General features: G+C 36.5%; 5 protein-coding genes across 6 annotated transcripts; 1 reads left to right on the top strand and 4 right to left on the bottom strand.

Annotated features, from left to right (window-relative positions):
- The first annotated feature begins 1706 nt into the window (after positions 1-1706).
- Positions 1707-3798, top strand: LOC118438267. The gene is made up of 3 exons (XM_035858198.1): positions 1707-2090; positions 2355-2670; positions 2991-3798. The coding sequence occupies exons 1-3, from the start codon at positions 1712-1714 to the stop codon at positions 3478-3480; spliced, it is 1185 nt and encodes a 394-aa protein (XP_035714091.1). The 5' UTR covers positions 1707-1711; the 3' UTR covers positions 3481-3798.
- Positions 3799-4558: 760 nt separating this feature from the next.
- On the bottom strand, positions 4559-9896 carry LOC110857917. Of its 2 annotated transcripts, none has more exons than XM_035858197.1 (3): positions 9783-9896; positions 7670-8149; positions 4559-7130 (listed from the first exon to the last, which is right to left on the bottom strand). In XM_035858197.1, the coding sequence occupies exon 3, from the start codon at positions 6156-6158 to the stop codon at positions 4938-4940; it is 1221 nt and encodes a 406-aa protein (XP_035714090.1). In that variant the 5' UTR covers positions 6159-7130; positions 7670-8149; positions 9783-9896; the 3' UTR covers positions 4559-4937. Both variants share the same exon structure in this region, with proteins under 2 accessions (XP_035714090.1, XP_021962222.2).
- A 315-nt stretch (positions 9897-10211) lies between these two features.
- LOC110857863 lies at positions 10212-12411 on the bottom strand. Its single transcript, XM_022106477.2, has 4 exons — positions 12254-12411; positions 11636-12113; positions 10604-11316; positions 10212-10539 (listed from the first exon to the last, which is right to left on the bottom strand). The coding sequence occupies exons 2-4, from the start codon at positions 12103-12105 to the stop codon at positions 10382-10384; spliced, it is 1341 nt and encodes a 446-aa protein (XP_021962169.1). The 5' UTR covers positions 12106-12113; positions 12254-12411; the 3' UTR covers positions 10212-10381.
- Positions 12412-12613: 202 nt separating this feature from the next.
- Positions 12614-15675, bottom strand: LOC110857862 (multifunctional procollagen lysine hydroxylase and glycosyltransferase LH3). Its single transcript, XM_035858136.1, has 9 exons — positions 15551-15675; positions 15242-15472; positions 14977-15160; positions 13757-13918; positions 13577-13681; positions 13345-13494; positions 13131-13262; positions 12936-13060; positions 12614-12861 (listed from the first exon to the last, which is right to left on the bottom strand). Exons 2-9 carry the CDS (start codon positions 15349-15351, stop codon positions 12831-12833), a joined length of 999 nt encoding a protein of 332 aa, XP_035714029.1. The 5' UTR covers positions 15352-15472; positions 15551-15675; the 3' UTR covers positions 12614-12830.
- A 1587-nt stretch (positions 15676-17262) lies between these two features.
- LOC110857861 (acetylcholine receptor subunit alpha-type acr-16) lies at positions 17263-20916 on the bottom strand. Its single transcript, XM_022106475.2, has 2 exons — positions 19696-20916; positions 17263-18670 (listed from the first exon to the last, which is right to left on the bottom strand). Exons 1-2 carry the CDS (start codon positions 20444-20446, stop codon positions 18114-18116), a joined length of 1308 nt encoding a protein of 435 aa, XP_021962167.1. The 5' UTR covers positions 20447-20916; the 3' UTR covers positions 17263-18113.
- Positions 20917-21393: the final 477 nt, after the last annotated feature.

The following is a 21393-nucleotide window of genomic DNA, read 5'->3' as shown; positions in this document are numbered from 1 at the left end:
AAATTTACCCGCAAAAAGTATTGGCAACATGTGGCCAAATTAATTACGCGAAACAATTTTCTTAATCAGCTACCACATTTCATTACGGTAAGTTAATTAGGTGACCAAATATGACGTTAGCTACATTTTAAGTCTACAGTTGTGTTGTCTGGAGCCAAAATGGCGACATCAAACGAGCTGTATTTGGCGCGGCGAGAAATAATCATGTATCTTTCACAAAAAAGCTTTACTATCGAAAAATCAAAGAGAAAACATACTTTTCCATATTTACTATTGAATAGGTAGCCAAGAAATATAAAATGACAATCTCAGTTTCTACTTTTCCATGGTGCGGAAGAAAAAAGTCACCTACGCCCACGAGCCACTGATGAATCAAGCAAATTATCACTCGAGATCGGAAGATTTTAACCCCAAAAACCATGTTGAATTTGAGAACCAACTGTGGCGTCAACATATCATGCAATATTGTGATCAATCAAAAATCATGCCATGGGGTTTCAGGGTCCAGAAGCCCGACTGACGCGAGGGTCCCCAAAACGAACCAACTCAATAAATTGGAATGGACTAAACACCACCCTGAATAGACTTCCAATGAATGAAGAAGGTTCTGCTGGTCTGACATAAGCATATTTTACTTATTCGGAGCAAATTGAATGGTTCAAGTCTGGCGGATGCCATAATAGGCTCACAAAAACGAATATGTTCGTATGACAGCTAAACACAGAAGAGGAGCGATTATGGTTTGGGGTTAAATGACTAGGTCGTGGGGTAGGTAGCTGGTCATTATCGATGGAATCATGACCAATGAGGTCCAAATAATCATTCTAAACGATAATTTGAAATTATTTGATGAAAATCTGACCTATGAAGGAATTTTATATTCCGAAAATTCAGTGACCCCAAACATGTAGCCAATTTAACGATGCAAGGTTTTGGAGATCGAAAAGGTTAAGCTTCTTTCGTTGATTGCACAGTCTCCCGATGTGATTCTGATTGTCCGGATTCAGAAAAGAGGGACTGGTGGGAAACCACTCTTCGAAAAACGACCTTGTCAAAAGTTCAAAGGAAGTGTGGGCAGCCATATAGAAAAGCGTTATAACGAAACTTGTTGAATCAATTCCACGACGTATTTTTGCTTGTATTGCGTCGAGGGGAGGTGCTACGTAATACTAGAAGCAGTTTGTCATAATAAAATTGGCGTTTCTTTGATTTATGATTTTTTAAGTTAAGGGTTGCCAATACTTTTTGCGGGTAAATTTTGCAAATTTTCCAACAAATTATTTAAAAACTGTGTTTATCTAATTTTAATTAATAAATCATGATTATAATCGAAAACTACATTATATTTGCTAAATGGGTACAAATTTCCATACCAATTGTATGATGCATTCCATGGTTATAGCCAATTTTATTTAGCTGACGTGGGGGTTGCCAATACTTTTTCCATTGACTGTACGTACAGACGGCGGCCAAGGGACAGACGGACTCTGTAATTTAACAAGTGTGAAGTGTAACAAAAAATCGCGTAATACTGATATTTACTTAAAAAATCAATATTGGAAGCTCGTACAAAAAATCGTATCCAATGAACTATTTCTCTCTTAAAGAAAGTAGGCCAGTCGTAAGATATTCGTTAGTAACGAATATTCTTCAAAAATATAAGATTTCGTCCAATCGGGAAAATTCAATTAAATTGAAACAAACATCCGAAATGTTTAACATTTTGACTTTAAAAATCATGAAAATTTCCATGAAAATTTTCTCCTGTATGGGAAGCCATCTTTACGAGTGGAATAACAGCGACGATGATGTCAGTTGCTTCAAGGTGACTAGTAAATTATGGAGGAAAATTACGTTCTTTATTGGATTTTCAAGCACGGTTTTATACTACTGCTTCCTTATCTGGAGACTTATCCAATATTCGAACCAACTGGAATCCGATCCTTCCTTCCCGGACATCGTTTGGCTCTGGATATGGATAATTTTGACTACTTGGGCCATAGTAAGTTTCTACAATGGGTGGACAAAGAAGCGGGAAGTTGTCGCCCATTTCAAAGGGGTGACGCTACTAATGAAACAGCTCGAGAGAGGTGAGTATTTTCCGCAAATTAAACTTGAGGAACGATTACTTTAAGAAAATACTTAAGTGTTCAAAGTAGCAGATCTCATAATTTGCACATTTGCGAAAGCTACAGATTTTAGTCCAAACTTGAGACATAAATCATAGAAAATGGGGATTACGAGATTATGAAAATGAGGTGACAAGCTATTTTGGACAGACAGTAGTTCTCATGATTTTTATGCAATTTTTAAGACCCCCGGAAATCATAAATGTATAATTGTATAATTTTCAGAACACCCTACCGTAAAAATGAAGTCGGTAATCTGGAAGTTCAACGTGATGGATGTCCATTTTATTGTGGTTATTTTTATTATATTCAACTACGTGGGAGCCGTATCCATCATGTTCTTTGTCGTTCCTGGACGACCTCAGTACATTTATTCGTTACTTTCTCCGAGCAAAATTTCCAGGATTGACGCAGCTTTTCTTCTCTTTCTCGGATTCGAAATTTACGCTAAAGCTTCGCAAGTATGCATGATGGCCATGCAAGAATTCTCCATATTTCCAGTGCTACTTCCAACCGATTTCTGGTTGGACTATTGTAAAAAGTACGTAAATTACGTAAATTATGTAAATTATGGATGCACTCATAACTTTCGCATATTTCGTACATGCGGCGTATTTAAATACCTTGCTAACTTTCGCAAATTTTGTAGACGTAAAAAACTTTGGAAAATGTGCAACTTAAAAAAAATTATGGGATTTTTGTAGGGAAATTTATCCATGTTTCCTAAGGGCATGTTTTCACTGCGAAAAATTATTTGCATAAGTTGTTATGCGACTAATGCATTTAAAAGGTTGCCGTGAATATGCCTAATATTACTGTATTTCGTAATACGAGACTAATTTTGTTAATTCGAAATTTCAGAGCGGAACATAATATTATTCCGACTTGGAAAAAGGTCGAAATCTTGAGGAAATTTCACGTCTTAATAACGTACTATAATTACGCCTCTGTCCAACTCCTTACTCCCGTTATATCCGTGTTCATCCCGGTTGGCATCAGCGTCTCGTGTTTCTTCGCAGTCATCCGATTTCACAGCTTTCTCCCAATTTTCGAATACTTGCCATTTCCCGTCTTATCCAACAATGGGATGGTCGTCCTCCTTGTGACGCTTCTTCCCGCCACTGCGATTTACGAAGGATCGATCAAACTTTGCCAGAAAATTCGTACCGAGGGAAATATGAGTATGAATAAGGTGTTAAGAAAACGTGTAGCAACGCTGCACCCATTTGGCGTAAGGATTGGCCCAATTGGTAAAATTAGAAAGATAGCGATTCTTTTGATGTATCATTTCATAGCGAACAATATTTTTACTCTGCTCGTCACATTTCCCCCGGAAAATGTAATTCCCTAAATTATAAAATATTTGAAATATCAATTGACATTTCAAATATTAAATATTGTATTTGTCATATCATTTATATTTATATAAATAATATGAAATTGAAAATATTAACTAGCTAATTATGCTGTGACCAGAATAATTTGTAATAATTCGTAATTTGTGTCCTTTACATATGTAGTCCAACCTAATAACAGAGGTGAGCATGGTCTGGTCCCCAGTTTTAGACCAAATTCGCCCAGTGAAAAAATTATTTCTGCATAATTTGCGCAGATTAGATTACATAAGTTTACATGATAAATTCTCTATCTGTGAACATATAGTTTGTGACAAGGAAAACAATAAATATACTTTTCTATTCGTCTGCAACGTTTCAAAAACTTTTGAAATTTTTATTTTGATCTACATAAGACGATGTACATACATATTTATATACAAAGGGAAGTTCAAGTTTAATAAATGTTCTTTCAACCCTTCTTCGCATATTCCAAAGTTTGTCGACATCTCGGCAAATGGTTGACGGCAAGATTACAAATTCTCCTAAACGACTCACTCCCCTCTCCACCACCCACTTGCTCCAACATTTTGTTCACCCCATCCGCCCCATAATCGTCTTGGGTTATGTCTAAAAAATTCAAAAAGTTTAGATTCTAATTCAGACAGAAGATTTCAAAAATTTACGAACTCTCCATGTCCGGAACATCGCCCCCGTCCGCGCACATGAACGGCACCATGATCAAGCCCATGAGGACGCCGGAGAATTTGCATTCTTCCCACTCCTCCATAAAATCCAGCCATGATAACCCGTCTCCATTCGTGTTAAAACCCAACTTATCCAAAAACCTGATAAACTCGTCGTAATACAGTTTCAGGTAGAAATCTTCCCTCTCGTTCAACTCGTCGTTGGAGAGACTCGTATGCATAAAATATGCCACGTCGACACTCCGCGGGGCGCAACGAGATATTTGAAAATCGAGAAATTTAAAGCGCCCGCCATCAGCAAAGAGCATATTATTCGTCCAGCAGTCGCCATGGTTGATGACGACATGTTTCTGTTCAAAATAAGGGTTTAGCTCATCTGCTCAACGAGTACATTTAGCGACTACTTTATTTAAGATCAAGTCATGTCGTATATAAGCAAGTACAATTAATGCATTCATAATGCATGCATAACCTAGCAGGTTAATAAACTGATGCAAATCCACCCATAATAGTTGGTGGTCTAATATTTGATGCTATGCACATAATTGACATACATCATTGGCAGATCATATCATGATTATTTTTAACACTCCCTTTAAACATATATGATCTAATTAAATATTATTCTCCGGGTCGTTCCATCACCAAGCTCCATAGTAGGGTAGACTGCTCCTTGAACTGCTGCTGCTCCTCCACATATTCTTTGCTGCTGAGAACGAGCACCAATAAAATAATAAAACTTCACAAAAGGTTTTCCCTTTTTTAGTTCACATTTTTGGACAAAACTTTTCGGTTTTACCAATTTGAATAGGCCAATCCCATAAATAATGCTCACAGATTTTTCTCCTTTTTAAATACTGGGAAATTCCTTCTGATGCATTCGAATGCATGTACAGAAGTAAAACAATGAGTGCAAACTCATAAGTAGCACGCTCGCTCCCTTTAAACTGCATGCAGATCTGCATTAAAACGAGCCGAGGTTGATACTCGCTTATGTTATGCTTTTTCAGCACATAGTTGGACTTACGGAAGTGTGTTCCTTTTTCTCTTCGAAAAAAGACTTCCCTTCCATGAAATCTGATCAGGACTAGAATTCTTATGCTGAAAAACAACTTTAACATCTCAAATTCTTCTGACCATGGTGCATTAAACTTGCAATAATTCTTTGGAATTAAAACACGAGCATTCGTCCTCTTTTTCTTATTTTTTCCTGGGTTTCTCTGATTTGATTTTTTAGTATCATCTCGTCGTGTGACAGGTATAACTGCTTGTTCAGGTGGGGCTTCCTCGGTACTTTTCGTACGATGAGGTCTGTGTAGAATGTCAGTGTTTATTGCATATTTCAAAGCTCGATGACTCGTATGCAATTCATTCAGCCAAAACATATTTTCTTTCTCCGGGGCAAATGAGATTAACCTTTGACTCTGATAATCTTTTCCATTCTTATATCTCGGTATTTTAACATTGTTTTCTGTAATGTTGGTGGCAATAATTTCATCTTTCACATTCATTACTGGTTTACAGAATGAGGGCGTTTCGTTAGTCACAACAAAACAATTCAAATCCTCAATTTCTGAGATTTTTGTTAATTCTCCGGTTCCGAATATCACAGTTTTTTCAACTACGATATCAGAATTTAATTTCATGCATTCATCAACCTTGAACTTGGTACTTTGTTTACTTATGTCCACCGATCTCCAGGCTTCCCTGAATTGTCTGTATTTATCTCCCGCTAAGCTTGAGATTACTCTGGCCACTTCAGCTACGTCATCAATTACTATTCCTAAGCTTCTGAGCTGTGAAGCAATATTCTGTATCTGAATCATGGTTTTAACTGGCGATTTTTCATCAGCCATAATCAAGTAAAACTTTTGCCACAAGGCTTGTTTATTTTCTCCGCTTGTGCTTTGATATATGGAACTCAATTTATCCCACATTTCTGGTGCAGTTTTGCAACCAAATACCGTTTCTACTTGTTCATCTGTCATAGTAAATTACATGACCGTTAAGGCTTCGTTGTTGCCTTCGTCCCAATTTTCTTGGTCAGGTCCTGATGCGGCTGGGCGTATTTGTGTCCCGTCAACAATTTCCATTAATTGATGAGTTTTAAAGAAACACACTAACCTTATCCTCCAAACCGTGTAATTTTCTCCGTTTAACTTCGAGATGGATGAAGTATCAAATCTCCTCATGGAAATTTTTGTAGTCGAAGTCATTTTCTGACTTACTATTAGAACAACTTAACAATGTTGAATTAGTCACAAGTCTTTTTCAGATCTTGGTCTCAGTCTCACTTTTTTATATTGTAGAACTTTTCACATATTAATCTTTTCAGATTAAGTTGAGCAGTAACTAGAGCCGTGCTGATAACGTGTTCAAAATAAGGGTTTAGCTCATCTGCTCAACGAGTACATTTAGCGACTACTTTATTTAAGATCAAGTCATGTCGTATATAAGCAAGTACAATTAATGCATTCATAATGCATGCATAACCTAGCAGGTTAATAAACTGATGCAAATCCACCCATAATAGTTGGTGGTCTAATATTTGATGCTATGCACATAATTGACATACATCATTGGCAGATCATATCATGATTATTTTTAACAGTTTCGAATTTCCGTCGATATGGGAATTCAAATCGGACCAGAAGGGGGCGTCGTTGGGGTCGTCGCCGCCATAAAGTTTGGAGATTAGATCAGCCTCGTGAGCATGACCGGCGGCACGGATCTTCTCGGAGATGCTGATGAGGGACGATTTCATCCAGGAAATCATATTTGGGTCGGCTTTGTCAAGGGGAGGAAATAGGCGTTCTTTAAGCCAAGGGTACTTTGACATTATGGCGGTCCTGTCACCGGCAAATTGGGCGTATGAGATGGCGTGAAATTGGGCAAGGTTGAGTAGCACGAGACTAATTTGTGGAGGGGTCAAGCCGTTGATGCGATCAGCCACGTAAAACCTGGAATAATTATGGTAGAGATTATTGTAGAACTTGTAGAACATAAAAATGTATATATCTTTTTGTAATTTGTTGGGGAGGTGGAATTAGGATGTGCATACACTGGGGGAGGGGTTCATAGGACTACTTCCGGGGAATCGAGTGATCGATGTAAAAGGACATAAATATTACACCATACAACTAAAACAAAATTTTAAGTTTTAATTCTGCAGAATTTAGCCAAGCAAAAGATTGGGAGTTTGCATAGATACATTGCTAAAATTCACAACTTGCGAATATTTATATTAAGTATGTATTTCTGGGTTATTTTTGTGCAGAGTTTTGTAACCCAATAAATTCTTACCCAACCAAATTTAGAGTGATTTATATAAGTTCCATTACTACGTAAGGGAAATTTTCTACGGATCTTACAAAGCTCAATAATTAATACTTTTCAAAAATTTTAAAGTATTTAATTGCACATATTTTTTACTTTACATATCGTTAAATGAGTTACAAATACCCGAGTAAAATTAGCTCTACTTAATAATTTTACTAACCCTTCTCTCCTCAAGTCCTCCATTGCCAAATAGTCGTTTAGGCCGTCTTGAAATGTCACGAAGCAGGTCGGCCACCCAGAATATATTTGTGACCTTTCCAATCCCTTGTCCTCCTGGAACTTGATCATCTCTGGGATAACTTGAGTATACATATTCACTTCTTTCACAAATGCGGTCATATCATTAATTTCTTTAACACGGAGTGCATTTTTCGGCATGGTTTTGAGCATTACGTCAAGTTTTTCCGGGTCATTGTTCCCATTTATTAATAGGATTTCTACCGCATACATGATCGACATGTAGTTATCGCCTGGTTTTGTATCAGGGTTGACAGAGTATGACACCACAGTGGCATCAGGCTTGTAGGCAGTTTTTTCTATGCGATTTTCTGAACAGTTGATGGTGTAACAACTTCTTCTGGTGGAGGCGGTAGTAATTCTTCATCTTTTTGTTTATCGGACTCCTGGCTCATTTTGGTTTCTTATGAACAAAACAGGAATTTAAATTACTGGCGAATTAAACAATGAGGTACATAATTTGAGCTATGTATTGGTAACTTGCAAAATCAGTTTTGTAAAATAACTTTACAACATATAAACAAGGTCCCAAAAAAGGGGAAATCTTAGTGAGGTAGTGCAATCATAAGTAATAAATAAAATTAGATTGCCAAATTTTTGCATCACCGCTCTCGGTACAATTTTTTACTCCAAGCATTAATCGTTTAAATAGAAAAGTTGTCATCTCAAAAGGTCCCATGATTTTGCCTGAATAGAATATCCAAATTGATATATTAATTGAAATTATAGATTTGTATCTTTTTTAAACAAATACGTAGTTCATAATTGTTTAGCCATTATATTTTACATATCTCAGTTAATTTAACCCACTTCTCGTTCACTACACAGTAAAAATGCCTTCTTTCTCAATTTATTCAATAAAATTAAGAATTCCTATGCAAAACAAATTGTCTATGCAAAAAATGAAAAACAAAAAAAAATGCAAATTTGCCTTTGCCTATGCAAAAAAAATGCAAATTTGCCTTTGCCTATGCAAAAAAAATTTATACTGTAAAAATGGTACCGAGAGCGGTGATGCAAAAATTCGGTAATCTAATTTTATTTATTACTTATGATTGCACTACCTCACTAAGATTTCCCCTTTTTTGGGACCTTGTTTATTTATAACTTGTAATTGGAATATCAATAGGATGCACCATCCCCTTTCAATATTTGTATCCGGGATAATTTTATTAAATGCTTCGTTTTCAAAATTGAATTATTTCGTTATTTCTTAACCGATTCACGTTATTTTGGTCTTAAGATGTCTGGTCTAGATTACTAGATACCAAATGACCTAATCTGAAGGTGCGACACTCACAACCACCACTTCATGCATTGTACCAAAAGTGTTGCAGAATCAAATATTAGTTCTTCTGTTTACAGTTTTGAATATTTATTTTGTCTTAAATTTATTATTCATATGTCGTTGTCAATGACATTGATTCGTAGAACGTCTATGAATTTTATGGTCTTTAAATTGGAATAACTAAATCAATTCGGAACGGATTTTGATGTATTTATACTTAAAATTTTCGGGATAAACTGTTCTACAATTCGTGGGGTTCAAATTGATGATAAAGTTTGCTAGTAATTAGCAATAATTACAAATGTGTTTCTAAGGCCACATTTTTGCCCATAATTCCGGTAAAAATCAAGTAATCGCTTAGTCGGATCAGATCCCATTTCTAAATTATGTAACAATAATCGGTACAAAATTTCATCAAAATCGGTTAAGAAATGACTGAGATATCTCAGATGGTCACTTTTTTGGGGTGGGTCAAATGCATACTTAGTAATTTTTTTCGTTGTTAGGTATTTGCCTCACTAAGAGAAAGGATAGCGTTACCTGAATAAGGTTACAAAAATTTGTGAGCTATGTATATTCCCTTAGTAATTTTCTAAAATTTTGTAAAAGTTTGTAAGTTTACAGGATTTATGGATTTTACAAAGTTACCAAGAACTACGTGAATTGCCTTGATTTGAAACTTTTTGTGTATGCACTAAACAGTAACCTCCTTCAACAAGAAACAAACATCATTATTAACTTCACATACCTTTCGCAAATTTAAATTTTTAGGCACTTATAAAAGACAGTAAAATATAGAAACTATGTACATACAAGCGATCAAAGGTTTGCCAAATGCACAGATTAAATACGTCAATCTGCTCGGTATTACATTTGTACATCCTTTCACATCTGCTTGTTGGTATTACTTTTTTTAATTAAAATGACCCTGAGCTGGAGTGGCTCAGGGCCACTATGTATAAATAAAATGAGCAATTTTTTGTATTGATCATATACGATACAGTGTCATCCTAGTCAATTATTTTCTCGTTTACTTGCAAACATTGTATGCATTTGTATGAATTGCATGCCGTGTTAGGTTTAGCATTCATGACATCAGTAGGCCCGACGTTACAGAAAAAATTAATATGTAAGAGGATATAATTGTCACTGATAAATTACCTTATTTAGACTTGGATTTAAAATTACACAACTTTATTTATGCACACTTTACATATAGCAAGTAAACTGGTAAGCACACTTTTTCTGCGTCAGCCAGCATTGACCATTCCAAAATTTATTATTCGAGTCATAATAAAAATAATAAGATATTCAAAATTAGTTGTAGCTGCAAAAAAGCATCATTGCTCATCCCTTCTTCGCATATTCCAACGTTTGTCGACACCTTGGTAAATGGTTGACGGCAAGATTAAAAATTTTCTTCCATGACGCGCTCCCTTCTCCGCAGCCAACTTGATCAATCATTTTGTCCACGGCATCCGCTCCATAATCGTCTTGGCTTAAGTCTAACAGATTTTGGAATCAAAATCAAATACAAAATTTAAATATTCAAATACTAAATTCACATACTTTCCATATCGGGAAGTACATCGGCCTCGGCGCATATAAACGGCGCCATGGACAGGCCCATGACAACTCCAGAGAATTTGCATTCTTTCCACTCCTCCATAAAATCCTCCCACGACAATCCCGCCCCACTCGTATCAAAACCTAACTTATCCAAAAACCTGATAAACTCGTCGTAATACAATTTTAAGTAGAAATCTTCTCTCTCGTTCAAGTCTTCATTGGAGAAACTCGTGTGCATAAAATATGCTAGGTCGACACCTCTTAGAGCGCATCGGGATGCTTGAAAGTCTATAAATTTGAGTCGTCCGTCCTCATGAAACAGAACATTATTCGTCCAACAGTCGCCGTGATTAATGACAACGTGTTTTTTATTTCCGGACACGAGGGAATTCATGTCGGACCAGAATGTGGTGTCGTTGGGGTCGTCGCCACCATAAATTTTGGACATTAAATCGGCCTCGTGTGCATGACCGGCGGAACGGATCCTGTCGGAGAGATTGACAATGGACGATTTCATCCAGGATATCATATTTGGATCTATTTTATCCGCGGGGGGAAATATGCGTTCTTCAAGCCAAGGGTACTTTGACATTATGGCGGTCCTGTCACCGCCAAATTGGGCGTATGAGATGGCGTGAAATTGAGCAAGGTTTAGCAAGAGGAGACGAACTTGTGGAGGCGTCAGGCCGTTGATGCGATCAGCCATGTAAAACCTGGAGTAATAATAGCAACGATTAGTAATATGTACAATTTAAATTATCGCATGCTACTGATGTACATATTTTAGGCTATGTAAAATATTTCAGCGTTTCACGCCGATCTTTGTAACCCAGTAAAATTCTTAGCATACGAAATTGACCGTTTAGTAAAGGAAATTAGCTTGCAGGATTAAAAGCATCGCTGTATTTTGCAAAAAATTGTAACATAATTGTGCACACGGAGTTGCACACGGAGTTTAGTTGATTACAGTTATGTGAGTTAATCGCCACTCTATCTAATAATTTTAAAATAATTTTATATTTTAATACTAACCCTTTTCCCCTCAAGTCTTCCATCGCTAAGTAGTCATCTATACCATTTTGAAAAGTTGCGAAACAGGTCGGCCACCCGGAAAATATTTGGGACCTTTCCAACCCCTTGCCCTCCTGGAATTTTACCATCCCTGGGAAAAGTTGAGTATACATGTTCGCTTCCTTGACAAATGCGGCCATTTCATTAATTTCTCTAATGCGGAGTGGATTTTTCGGCATGGTTTTGAGCATTACATCAATATTTTCAGGGTTATTGCTCCCATTTTTCAGTAAGATTTCTACCGCGTACATGACCGACATGTAGTTATCGCCTGGTTTTGTACCAGGTTTGACGGAGTATGACACCACAATGGCATCAGGCTTGTAAGCGGAAGCGATTTTCTGGACAATTGTAGATGAAACGGCTTCTTCCAATTGTGGTGGCAGTACTTCGGAGTCTTTCAATCCGTCAGTGTCAGACTCCTGGCTCATTTTGGTTTCTGAGGTGCACAACCGAAATTTTAAATAATTACAGAAGATTCAGAGAATTAGTATACATCAAATTTTACTCTTAATTTTTGTGTATATAGTAATTCATAACATTTATCAAAAAGAACAAATTATGCACATATGTACAAACCTTCTGCAAATTTCAATGTCACTTTGTTAGGCACCTGTTAATAATCAGCAAAGTAAAGAAAGTACACAAGATATCAATCACCACATGCACAGATCTCATCAATCTTCTCTGATCACTTAATTAAATACACATGTTTGCATTTTCATCTGTGTTTAGGCTGGGTAAGTTAGCCGGCCGATTGTCACGCAGGATAAAGCAGTGAAGTGACCCTGGACGGAATGGAACGAATGTACAACGAACATGTTTTGTGATCTCCGTCATATTTATGTACATACATACGTATGCTGCAGTTTTATGTTTCTCAATTAGATATTTTGTCGTTGACTACATGTGCTTACTATGCGATATTTTATTGTGAAATTTCGTTACAACGTGATATATTTAGAGAAAAATGTGCATATGTAGGTACATACATATATTCATACATGCATGCGGGTACAAATGTACAAATTCTGTGGAACTACTCATTAGCAGTGGTATCTGTAAATGTAGCTGAATGTACATATGTACATATTGGTAATTTATATCTTTATTTTAAATCTTGATTCTAATTAATGAGCATTAATTCTTCCATTGCTTAGGGATCCACAAATGAGACAAGGATATACCTGTCAGAAAATTAAATGAATTAGTACAAATTACTGCACTTCAGTTTGTCATAAATCAGTGCACTTTTATCAACCTGGTTCCACTCAATATTGATAGACCTTCGTGTTCATGTGTCAATTTTCCTGGATGGATCAAAGCGTGTCCAACTTTGGAATGATCAATGGAACAATTATACCGTGTAAATCGGCATCCTCCACCCTGCAGATCGGGTCACAAGTGATTTGGATAAGAATATCAAGCCTGACGACAATTGGTATTTGGTGAATACCTCGAAATCAATTCCTCCTCCCTTGTTCAACGCGATATTTACGGTGTAGGTGGATTTGTCATGATGAGGCTTTAGATACGCCTGTTCATCAGGTTTATAGCGGACGACAAAGTTCATTTTAGCGATTGGTGGCTGGAAAAGGAATACAATTTTTGAATCATTGATGCAAATTTGTGCCCTAGTTTTGCATTTTTACATGTGTAAAATAACTCACGTATGGTAAATTATCCATGAATAGCTTAACTTGTAGTGGAACGACGTACAGGCGAAGAAATTCTAACCAAACGTCTCCAAATCCAATCTCATACAGGTGAATGTCCACCGTTGGAGCGTCCTCCGTGGCGCCACCCTCGGCACGATGGTCCTTAATTTGTGTTAAAATTTTAATTTAATTAATATAATGAATAATAATACGAACCGAGTTTTAAAGCAAAATCTTTATGTACATAATTTAGCCCCATAAACCATTTTCCATACACCTCCATTTCGTCGATAAGTTCCTCACAAAAACTTGGGGTGACTAAAGGGACCCAGAAAACGTCGGGGCAGGGCTATTTAAAAATATGAAGAATAACATTCTTACAGTGTAAATTGCATAGATTGCACATCGCAATCTAAGTATTTACCATTGTTTCAGGATTTTTCATAATTTCGACCAAAGACTGATTCACATTGAGAACACTACTCCAGTCCGCGTGTAGATATCTCTTCTCCCAATCGTATCGGTTGTCGAATAATTCATACAACTCGGCATGTATTCGTGTAATGTCAAAATTGTCTGAATTAATCTAAATATGAAATTTGTAGATGTTAAAAATTATTTGTTATTTACAGCATGCACAATTGGTATTGTGCACTTTTCCATCCAACAATTGCCACCCACCAATTGCCACTCGACAATTGCCACTCTTGACCAATTGCCATCCACCATTTGCCACTCCACAATTGCCACTGTTTCCCAATTGCCATCCACCAATTTCCGCTCTATGCCAATTCCCACCTTTGCATTATTTATGTAGCATATCATACCACGAAATCACCCATAAAATCTATTTAATTTAATGTTTAACAAGATAAGGAAGGGTAGAGAAAAAAAATAATAAAAAAACATCACCCATATCCATTGAAATCTTTATGCAGTGAGCCACACGATGAGGCATGTTACATTGTCTGAATATATCTGGTCGTGTGGCAGTGAACAGCGTCTCCAGCAAAATTTTTGTTTCGAATTCGGAAAATTGTGAATAATTTGGCAAGTGAGTGCGTTAAGGCCCATGAAAGAATGAAAGGAAGATTTTTAGAACTTTACGGTCAGGGTAAAATAGTTTTTGGCCCGTACGGTCTAGGTCTCTGGTCTTTTGCTGATCTGTTCTAATCAGTTGGCCGTTGGAAGAGAGGAATGGGTCAGCTATTTGTGGAATATTTTATATTCTACAACTTTGTTTTATCTTCTAGATAAAACTCGACACTGAGTGCAGACTTTGTCGGTAATTATGTTTAATTATTGTTTTATCAGTGATAGCATATCTTGGGATAAGCATAGCCAAAACCTCTGTTACAGGGGCATGAATGACTTCGTGGTGTTACACAAAAAATGCAAAGGTGGGAATTGAACAATTCCCACCACAGCAGAAATTGTCGAGTGGAAATTGATGGATGGCAATTGATAAAAAGTGGCAATTGTGGAGTGGCAAATGGTGGATGGCAATTGGTCAACAGTGGCAATTGTCGAGTGGAAATTGGTGGGTGGCAATTGTTGGATGGAAATTTACACCAAATCGCACAATTTAGGAGCCAGATTAGCAAAACTATTTAAATACTGGAAAAACTTGCGAAAATTATTTACCAAATGTCCAAATTCCACCACGTTTGAGACAAACATAGGAATATTCCTGATTCTATTATTTAAACAAAATGCTAACTCCGGAATTAGGAAATTATTCGTGTATTTTGGTCGAAGAGTAGAATTTCTAAAAATATCATAACTCATGAGATACGCTCCGGATAAAAATGGGACTTTCCATACTCCTCTAGAAAATACGTAAAAACACGAATTTGCAAATCGGTTACACATAAACTGCACGATAGGTAATTGAACATTTAGCACTTACGTTACATTTCGTTTAACAATGCTCACATAATCTTTTGACCTGGCGTAATACCCGTCGTGGTTAATAGCACCCCAAAAGTTGGACCAGCCAGAATATGGACGTATCAGCATGGGTGAAATAATTCCTTTTTTACCTTCGCCAATTAAGATTTTTAGGGTGGCAGGATTATCCAAATGTGCGTCGGAATTGAGGCTAAAGAAATATTCGAACTCATTTGCGATGGCTTCATCTCTGTAAAAGTATTAATGTATTTTTTAATAAGATATCGCATTTTACCCACATGATAGCATAAACTTAACTTTAACTTACACAGCTATTCTTCTAGCGTCATTGTCACCAATTCTAGTCCGACTTCCAAGTGACGTAAAACTTTGATAGAATTTTGAATATTTATGCCGAAAATTATCCACTTGATGGCCATGGTATAGCGCCTGTATTTTATTTAATGTCAGGTTTCAGGTAAAATAAAAAGGAGAAAATTCAGACAGTCCTTAGAATCGGTAATTTTGCAAAATAATTTACAAGATTCTTATGAAATAGGTGATCTGCACGCGCTTATAAAATTCCGCATCTGCAAGAACTGTATGAATGTCATAATATTTAATATTGGACATACTCACGAAAACTGTCACATAGCTTGGAAATTGCTGTGTGATGTTTTGTTGATTTCGCAAAACTTGCTACGGGAAAAGTATGGAATTTGTCCAGCATTATGGTTATTATTTAACAAAATATTTGCGAGATAAATCCTACTATGTGAAGTACGTAAAAAGTTGACGTGAGTAGGCCCATTATACAAATTATGTAGTGAAATAAAATTACACCATTGTACAAAAAGATGCCTAAATTTTTCTTGGGGTAGTCAAGATTTACGACTTTTTCAAAGAACTCTTCTATAAATGGTGTCGGTCTTTTGATAAAGATGGCCAACTGTACCGTCGGAAAATTAATATCCTGAGGAATAGATAACACACATTATTTTTCATCGATTAGAGTTATATCTTAACGTACTTACACTCCTATTAAAATTTACAAAAGTCCCCAAAGTTGGGTGAATACTGCACTGATCTTTTCCAATTATGCAATTCGATTCCCGATTGGGTCTTGTGCTATACTTGCCACATTCTACTTTTGTTTTGCCTGAAATTATGGATACATAATTAACAATGGAGGCGCAAACCATGTTCAGCCCAGATAATGTTTTGACCATGTTAGTTTGGAAGAGCAAGTCTTTAGAAAGAACATTTGGCTGGACACTTGCGCAGATGCGCAAAATTCGGCACGTTATGGGCGCCGGAAGTTCGCAAAAACGCATGATTTTTCATGCACGGTCGTACGCGAGCTCAGCTTTTTTCCGTCTCTGTCGCTCACTCTCTCGCTCCGACGCGAGGATATTGACGTCGTAATCCTTCTTCATCCCCATTTTTCACCAATAATTCCGAATTGTTATATTTTTAACTACAAATTTTGGAATTAATTCACCCGTAATTTCGTAATTTTATAAGATTTTTGGACAAGAATTTCTGCAGTTTATTCTTCCTCTGCTCTGCATCGGATCTGTATCTTCACAGTCAAAAGTTTTCTGAACAAGTAATAAAAATTATTTTGGGGAATATTAAAATTATTAAAATTATGAAATTGGGGGAAATGAATTCCAAAATTTATAGTTAAAAATATAACAATTCGGAATTATTGATGGAAAATGCGGATGAAAGGTTGCGGGGTCAATGCCCTCGCGTGGAAGTGAAAGAGTGAGTGACATAGACGGAAAAAAACTGAGCTCGCGTAAGACCGTGCTTGAAAAATCATGTTTTTGCGAACTTGCGGCGCCTATAACGTGCCGAATTTTGCGCATCTGCGCAAGTGCCAAGCCAAATGTTGTTTCTAAAGACTTGCTCTTCCAAACTAACATGGTCAGAAAATTATCTGCGTTGAACATGGTTTGCGCCTCCATTGTAAGTTTAAAAAAATTTACTACATTTTTAGGTAAAGTGAATACTTTAACGATGGGCTCATTCACGACAACATTGAAAAACTTTTAAATTAAAAATATCAATATCAATATAGGTATGCGACTTTTGAATATTGTGAAATTTGCACTATTCTCCTCAAAATTTTTGTTAAATATAAAATCATGGGATTTTTATTCGCAAATTTGTCAACAAAATTGGGGTGTTTTGCAAAGTAAGATGTCGACGTGAATACACCCGCATATCCGACTTACAAAATTCATTCGAAATCCGGCCTTGAGTAGTATTAAGCTCGGTTGAAGTATTCAGTGGAAATATGAGAAAAAGAAGAACACTTGCTAACCGTTCCATAATCAAGCAAAACTAAATATTAATTTGCATACATGTACCTTTACCACAAGTTACTGAAACCTGAACTAAATTTGCTTATGAATGGACATTTAAATTGTTAAATGACCAGAGGTTGCTTAAATTCCGTGTTTACAGTTTACAATTCAGATATAAAAATTGTATCTATTGTCCTTAATTTTGACTTGCAGTTTAAATTACTAGTTATGCAATAAGTACGTGCATATGTGTGTACATATGTACATAAGTAAGCAAAAGGTTTACTTAACGCGTAGTTATCATCTTTATGCATATCGCAAATAAAAAATTCTGAGTTTCAGTATATTACACACGAATTTATGCATGTATGTACGTGCGCATGTTTGCATAATTTCTTATAAATTTTATGCAAGTAAACACAATATTATTAAATACATTGTGGAATAAATCTATTTGTGCTTGATTGATACACCAGCGACATGAGATAAATAATAGAATTTGATGATTTCTGAGTACATATAATGAAAAATTAAGCGTAAATACATTTTACGACACAAATAATGCTAGTGTTTAATTTAGTCCTCGGTATACGCCGAGATTAGCATAATCGCAGTTGAAACAAATGCAAAACAGATTGATATGACGAAGCACAATCGCTCCACCACGACCGCTGCAAACATCCATTGTTCCCGTAACTCGTCTTTGTCCACATTTCCAACAACTTCAGTTTTAATCGAATCCACGTCCGGGTGAAGATTAGCTTTTAGATCGCTTTTCCCAACCTTATTTATTTTTTGAATTTGCTCCTCATTCGGTTTCCTCCTTACGTCGATCCGGAGTAACCATGGCAACCAGCGGAGCAACACGACTTGAGTTTTCCTCCCAATCCTTTGCGGACCGTGTTGACTTCTGATACGCACGTTGACAACAATCGTGCTCACAACGGAGGATGCAATGGCGAACATGACACAATTAAAGTACGTTCCCAGCAAAGGAATTCCATCCGATGTGGACGGCATGGATTCAGAGATGACATTGATAAAGACAATCAAGGAGAACAAGACGGTGACGCCGAGCGATAATTTTTCAGTGGAATCGGGCGGAAGTGTGAATCCAAGTACGGCAAGAAATCCTGGACAGAAAATTAAACACGTTACCCCGTGTTTATACTCGTCATTTCATTTTCATTTAGTTTTAATTTCACTATAGCTTTCGCGTCATTTTCATCTTTGTAATTGATACTATTTCACAGAAATTCATGAAACATTAATTTTCCGATCATTTCATTTTGCTTTCACAGCAACTAAAAATTAAAATCATGAATTTGAAAGGAATCTTAATTGTTGCCCTAAACTACGGTTCAGAAAAGCAAAATAAAATAAAAATATTTAATATGTCACAAAATAAAACCTAGGATACATGATATAACAAGTAAAAATAAAATAAACAAACCCTACAATGCAGCCTGATATAGTGCAACCATAGTTACAGTTGATTATAAAGAAATTAACGCCGTTTTAATTTTCCAAAAGTTGAAACACTTTCAACTTTGGAAATCGGCATGAAAATGAAACCAAAATGAAAGCAAAATGTAATGAATGCAACTATAAATTGCAATCAGTTTGCTGTTGGCATGGCGTTAATTTTTCTTGAAAGCAAAATGAAACCGAAAAAGTATAAATTGAGTTGATCGTGAAAATGAAATGAAAATGACGCTAAAATGACGAGTATATTAGGCCTTATGGCGGAATTTTTTAATGTCAGAATTTCTGGGAAAATTTCGAAAAATTTCGGAAAATTAGACATTGCGGGTATTCATGTCAACTTCGCAAAGGCCGTAAACGTCGCTTCGAAACATGTCTTTGCAACTTTGAGATGATTACAAGGAGTAGCGATATGACAACCAATCGCAATCTCTTATTTTTTCATGAAATCAATATGCAACACAAAACGGTATCCATTATTGCCGTAAACTACTTTTCGCAAACTCGTCGTCACCTGGAATCTTCATTTCTCCTTTCATTTTCGGATTATGTATTTTCATGTAAAACATACAATTTCGCCAACACGACAAATTTGCAAAGCGACGTTTCTGAGTGATGCTAATACCCCCATTATTTTGCCCCATCTAGCCTTACCAAGTACCAATGAACTTACCTATAAGTCCCGCCGGGACAATCAAGTTAAACCAGTAATACAATATCTCTCTCTTGATCTCAATTTTGAACAGGACGGACGGATATCTATCCTCACAACAGTCGTACTTCCGATTAATCCTCGAAACCGTAAAAGCCACCAGTTTCCACTCTCCATTCGCCACATACTCTGAAACGTCGGTAGGGTCGCTCATGTTAGTGACGATTTGTAAATCAAACTCCCGCTCTGAATATGTCCAACTGCCAAACTGAAAGTGGCAACTCTGACTGTCAAACGGAAACCAGGTCACGTCCATTTTGCAGATGGTTTTGATAATCATGGCGGGAACAAAGACGACCAGTCCGTCACTCATGATGTTGGCGTTCTGCTCACCGCGGTGTTGAGCCGCCTGGAACATTTGCTCATTTGCGGTACGATGCAACATGACGTCAGGATGCCAGATCAAATTCGCGGGAATACGGACCATGGTGATGTTATCGTGCTGCAAAGGATCCCAAATAAGGGCTGCGTCCGACCAGTGGTTATGTAACCAAGCGTTGATCGTGATAATTTGCTGTTTTTCGTCAACTTGAATAATTTGGAGGAGGGTCATCCCAATCTCGACGGTCACCTTGGCATCATGTCGGGCCACAGGTCTGGTCAGTTTGTTGTAGTTTGTGAGGATTTTGTCAATAATTTTCGCTTCCTCGGGCGAAGCGGAGAGAGATTGGATGGTTGCAATGGTAACAAGGATTCGAATGCACGAATTCATTTTTGATAAAAAGTTTTTGGTTTACTGGTTCTGTTCTTTTTTTTACAGAAATTTAGGTTATCCTTTAATTAAATTTTATGATAAAATTATTTCTAGATCGTTCCTGACGAGTTTCACCGAAAAATGACTGAAAATACATACTTCAGCTTCCATGGAACTTTACTTTATGCACATCTGGTCTGATATTGTACTATTGCAGAAAGTATGTGATTTCCTTTTCTAATTAACTTGAGTGAGTTTTCATACGCAGAGAGAGACGACAAGCAAGTTTGTAAGGATTTTGTCAATAACTTTCCCTTCCTCGGGTGAAGCGCAATGTTGGTTATACAAACTTTAATTAAATTGAATGATGGAATCACCAAAAAAGTAAGAAAATTTGTATGTATGTACATTTAGACAAATTTTATGTATCTTTGCTGGTGAGTTTCACCAAAAATATGACTGAAAATAAGCGCATCGACTTCACTGGAACTTTACTGTCTGCTCATCTGTGATGATAATACTACAAAAAAGTTTTCCTTTTCTAATCAACTTGAGTGAGTGTATTTATGTACCTATTTGCATACGTGGAGAAAGACGAAAAATAAATTATGTATGTCTGTACATACATAATCATGTACTATTGCGTGCTTGCATGCCCAGTTTGATGCACATATTGACTAGCTTAATTTTTGAAAATGAAGTGATATTAATGTTTTTAGTAGCCGCTTGGGCTTAGGCAGAAATACAATGTGATATTTTCAGTATTCGTGACTGGATAGGCTTTTAGGGCATACATATGTGGACATGACATAAATTTAATTATTTAAGAATGTGGAATATTTGATAGACTTACATATTTTTTTTCTTTAGTGCATACTTAAGCTTAAGATTAGAAGACTATTTTAATATTTAGTATTTGCGTAGTTTCATTCCATCAGGTTCTTGGTAATATTTAGGCTGATTGA

The sequence above is a fragment of the Folsomia candida genome, unplaced genomic scaffold, assembly GCF_002217175.1.
Source record: "Folsomia candida strain VU population unplaced genomic scaffold, ASM221717v1 Fcan01_Sc019, whole genome shotgun sequence".
Classification (NCBI taxonomy): domain Eukaryota; kingdom Metazoa; phylum Arthropoda; class Collembola; order Entomobryomorpha; family Isotomidae; genus Folsomia; species Folsomia candida.
The sequence above is the reverse complement of the archived record's forward strand: the minus strand, read 5'-3'. Positions and strand labels throughout refer to the sequence as shown.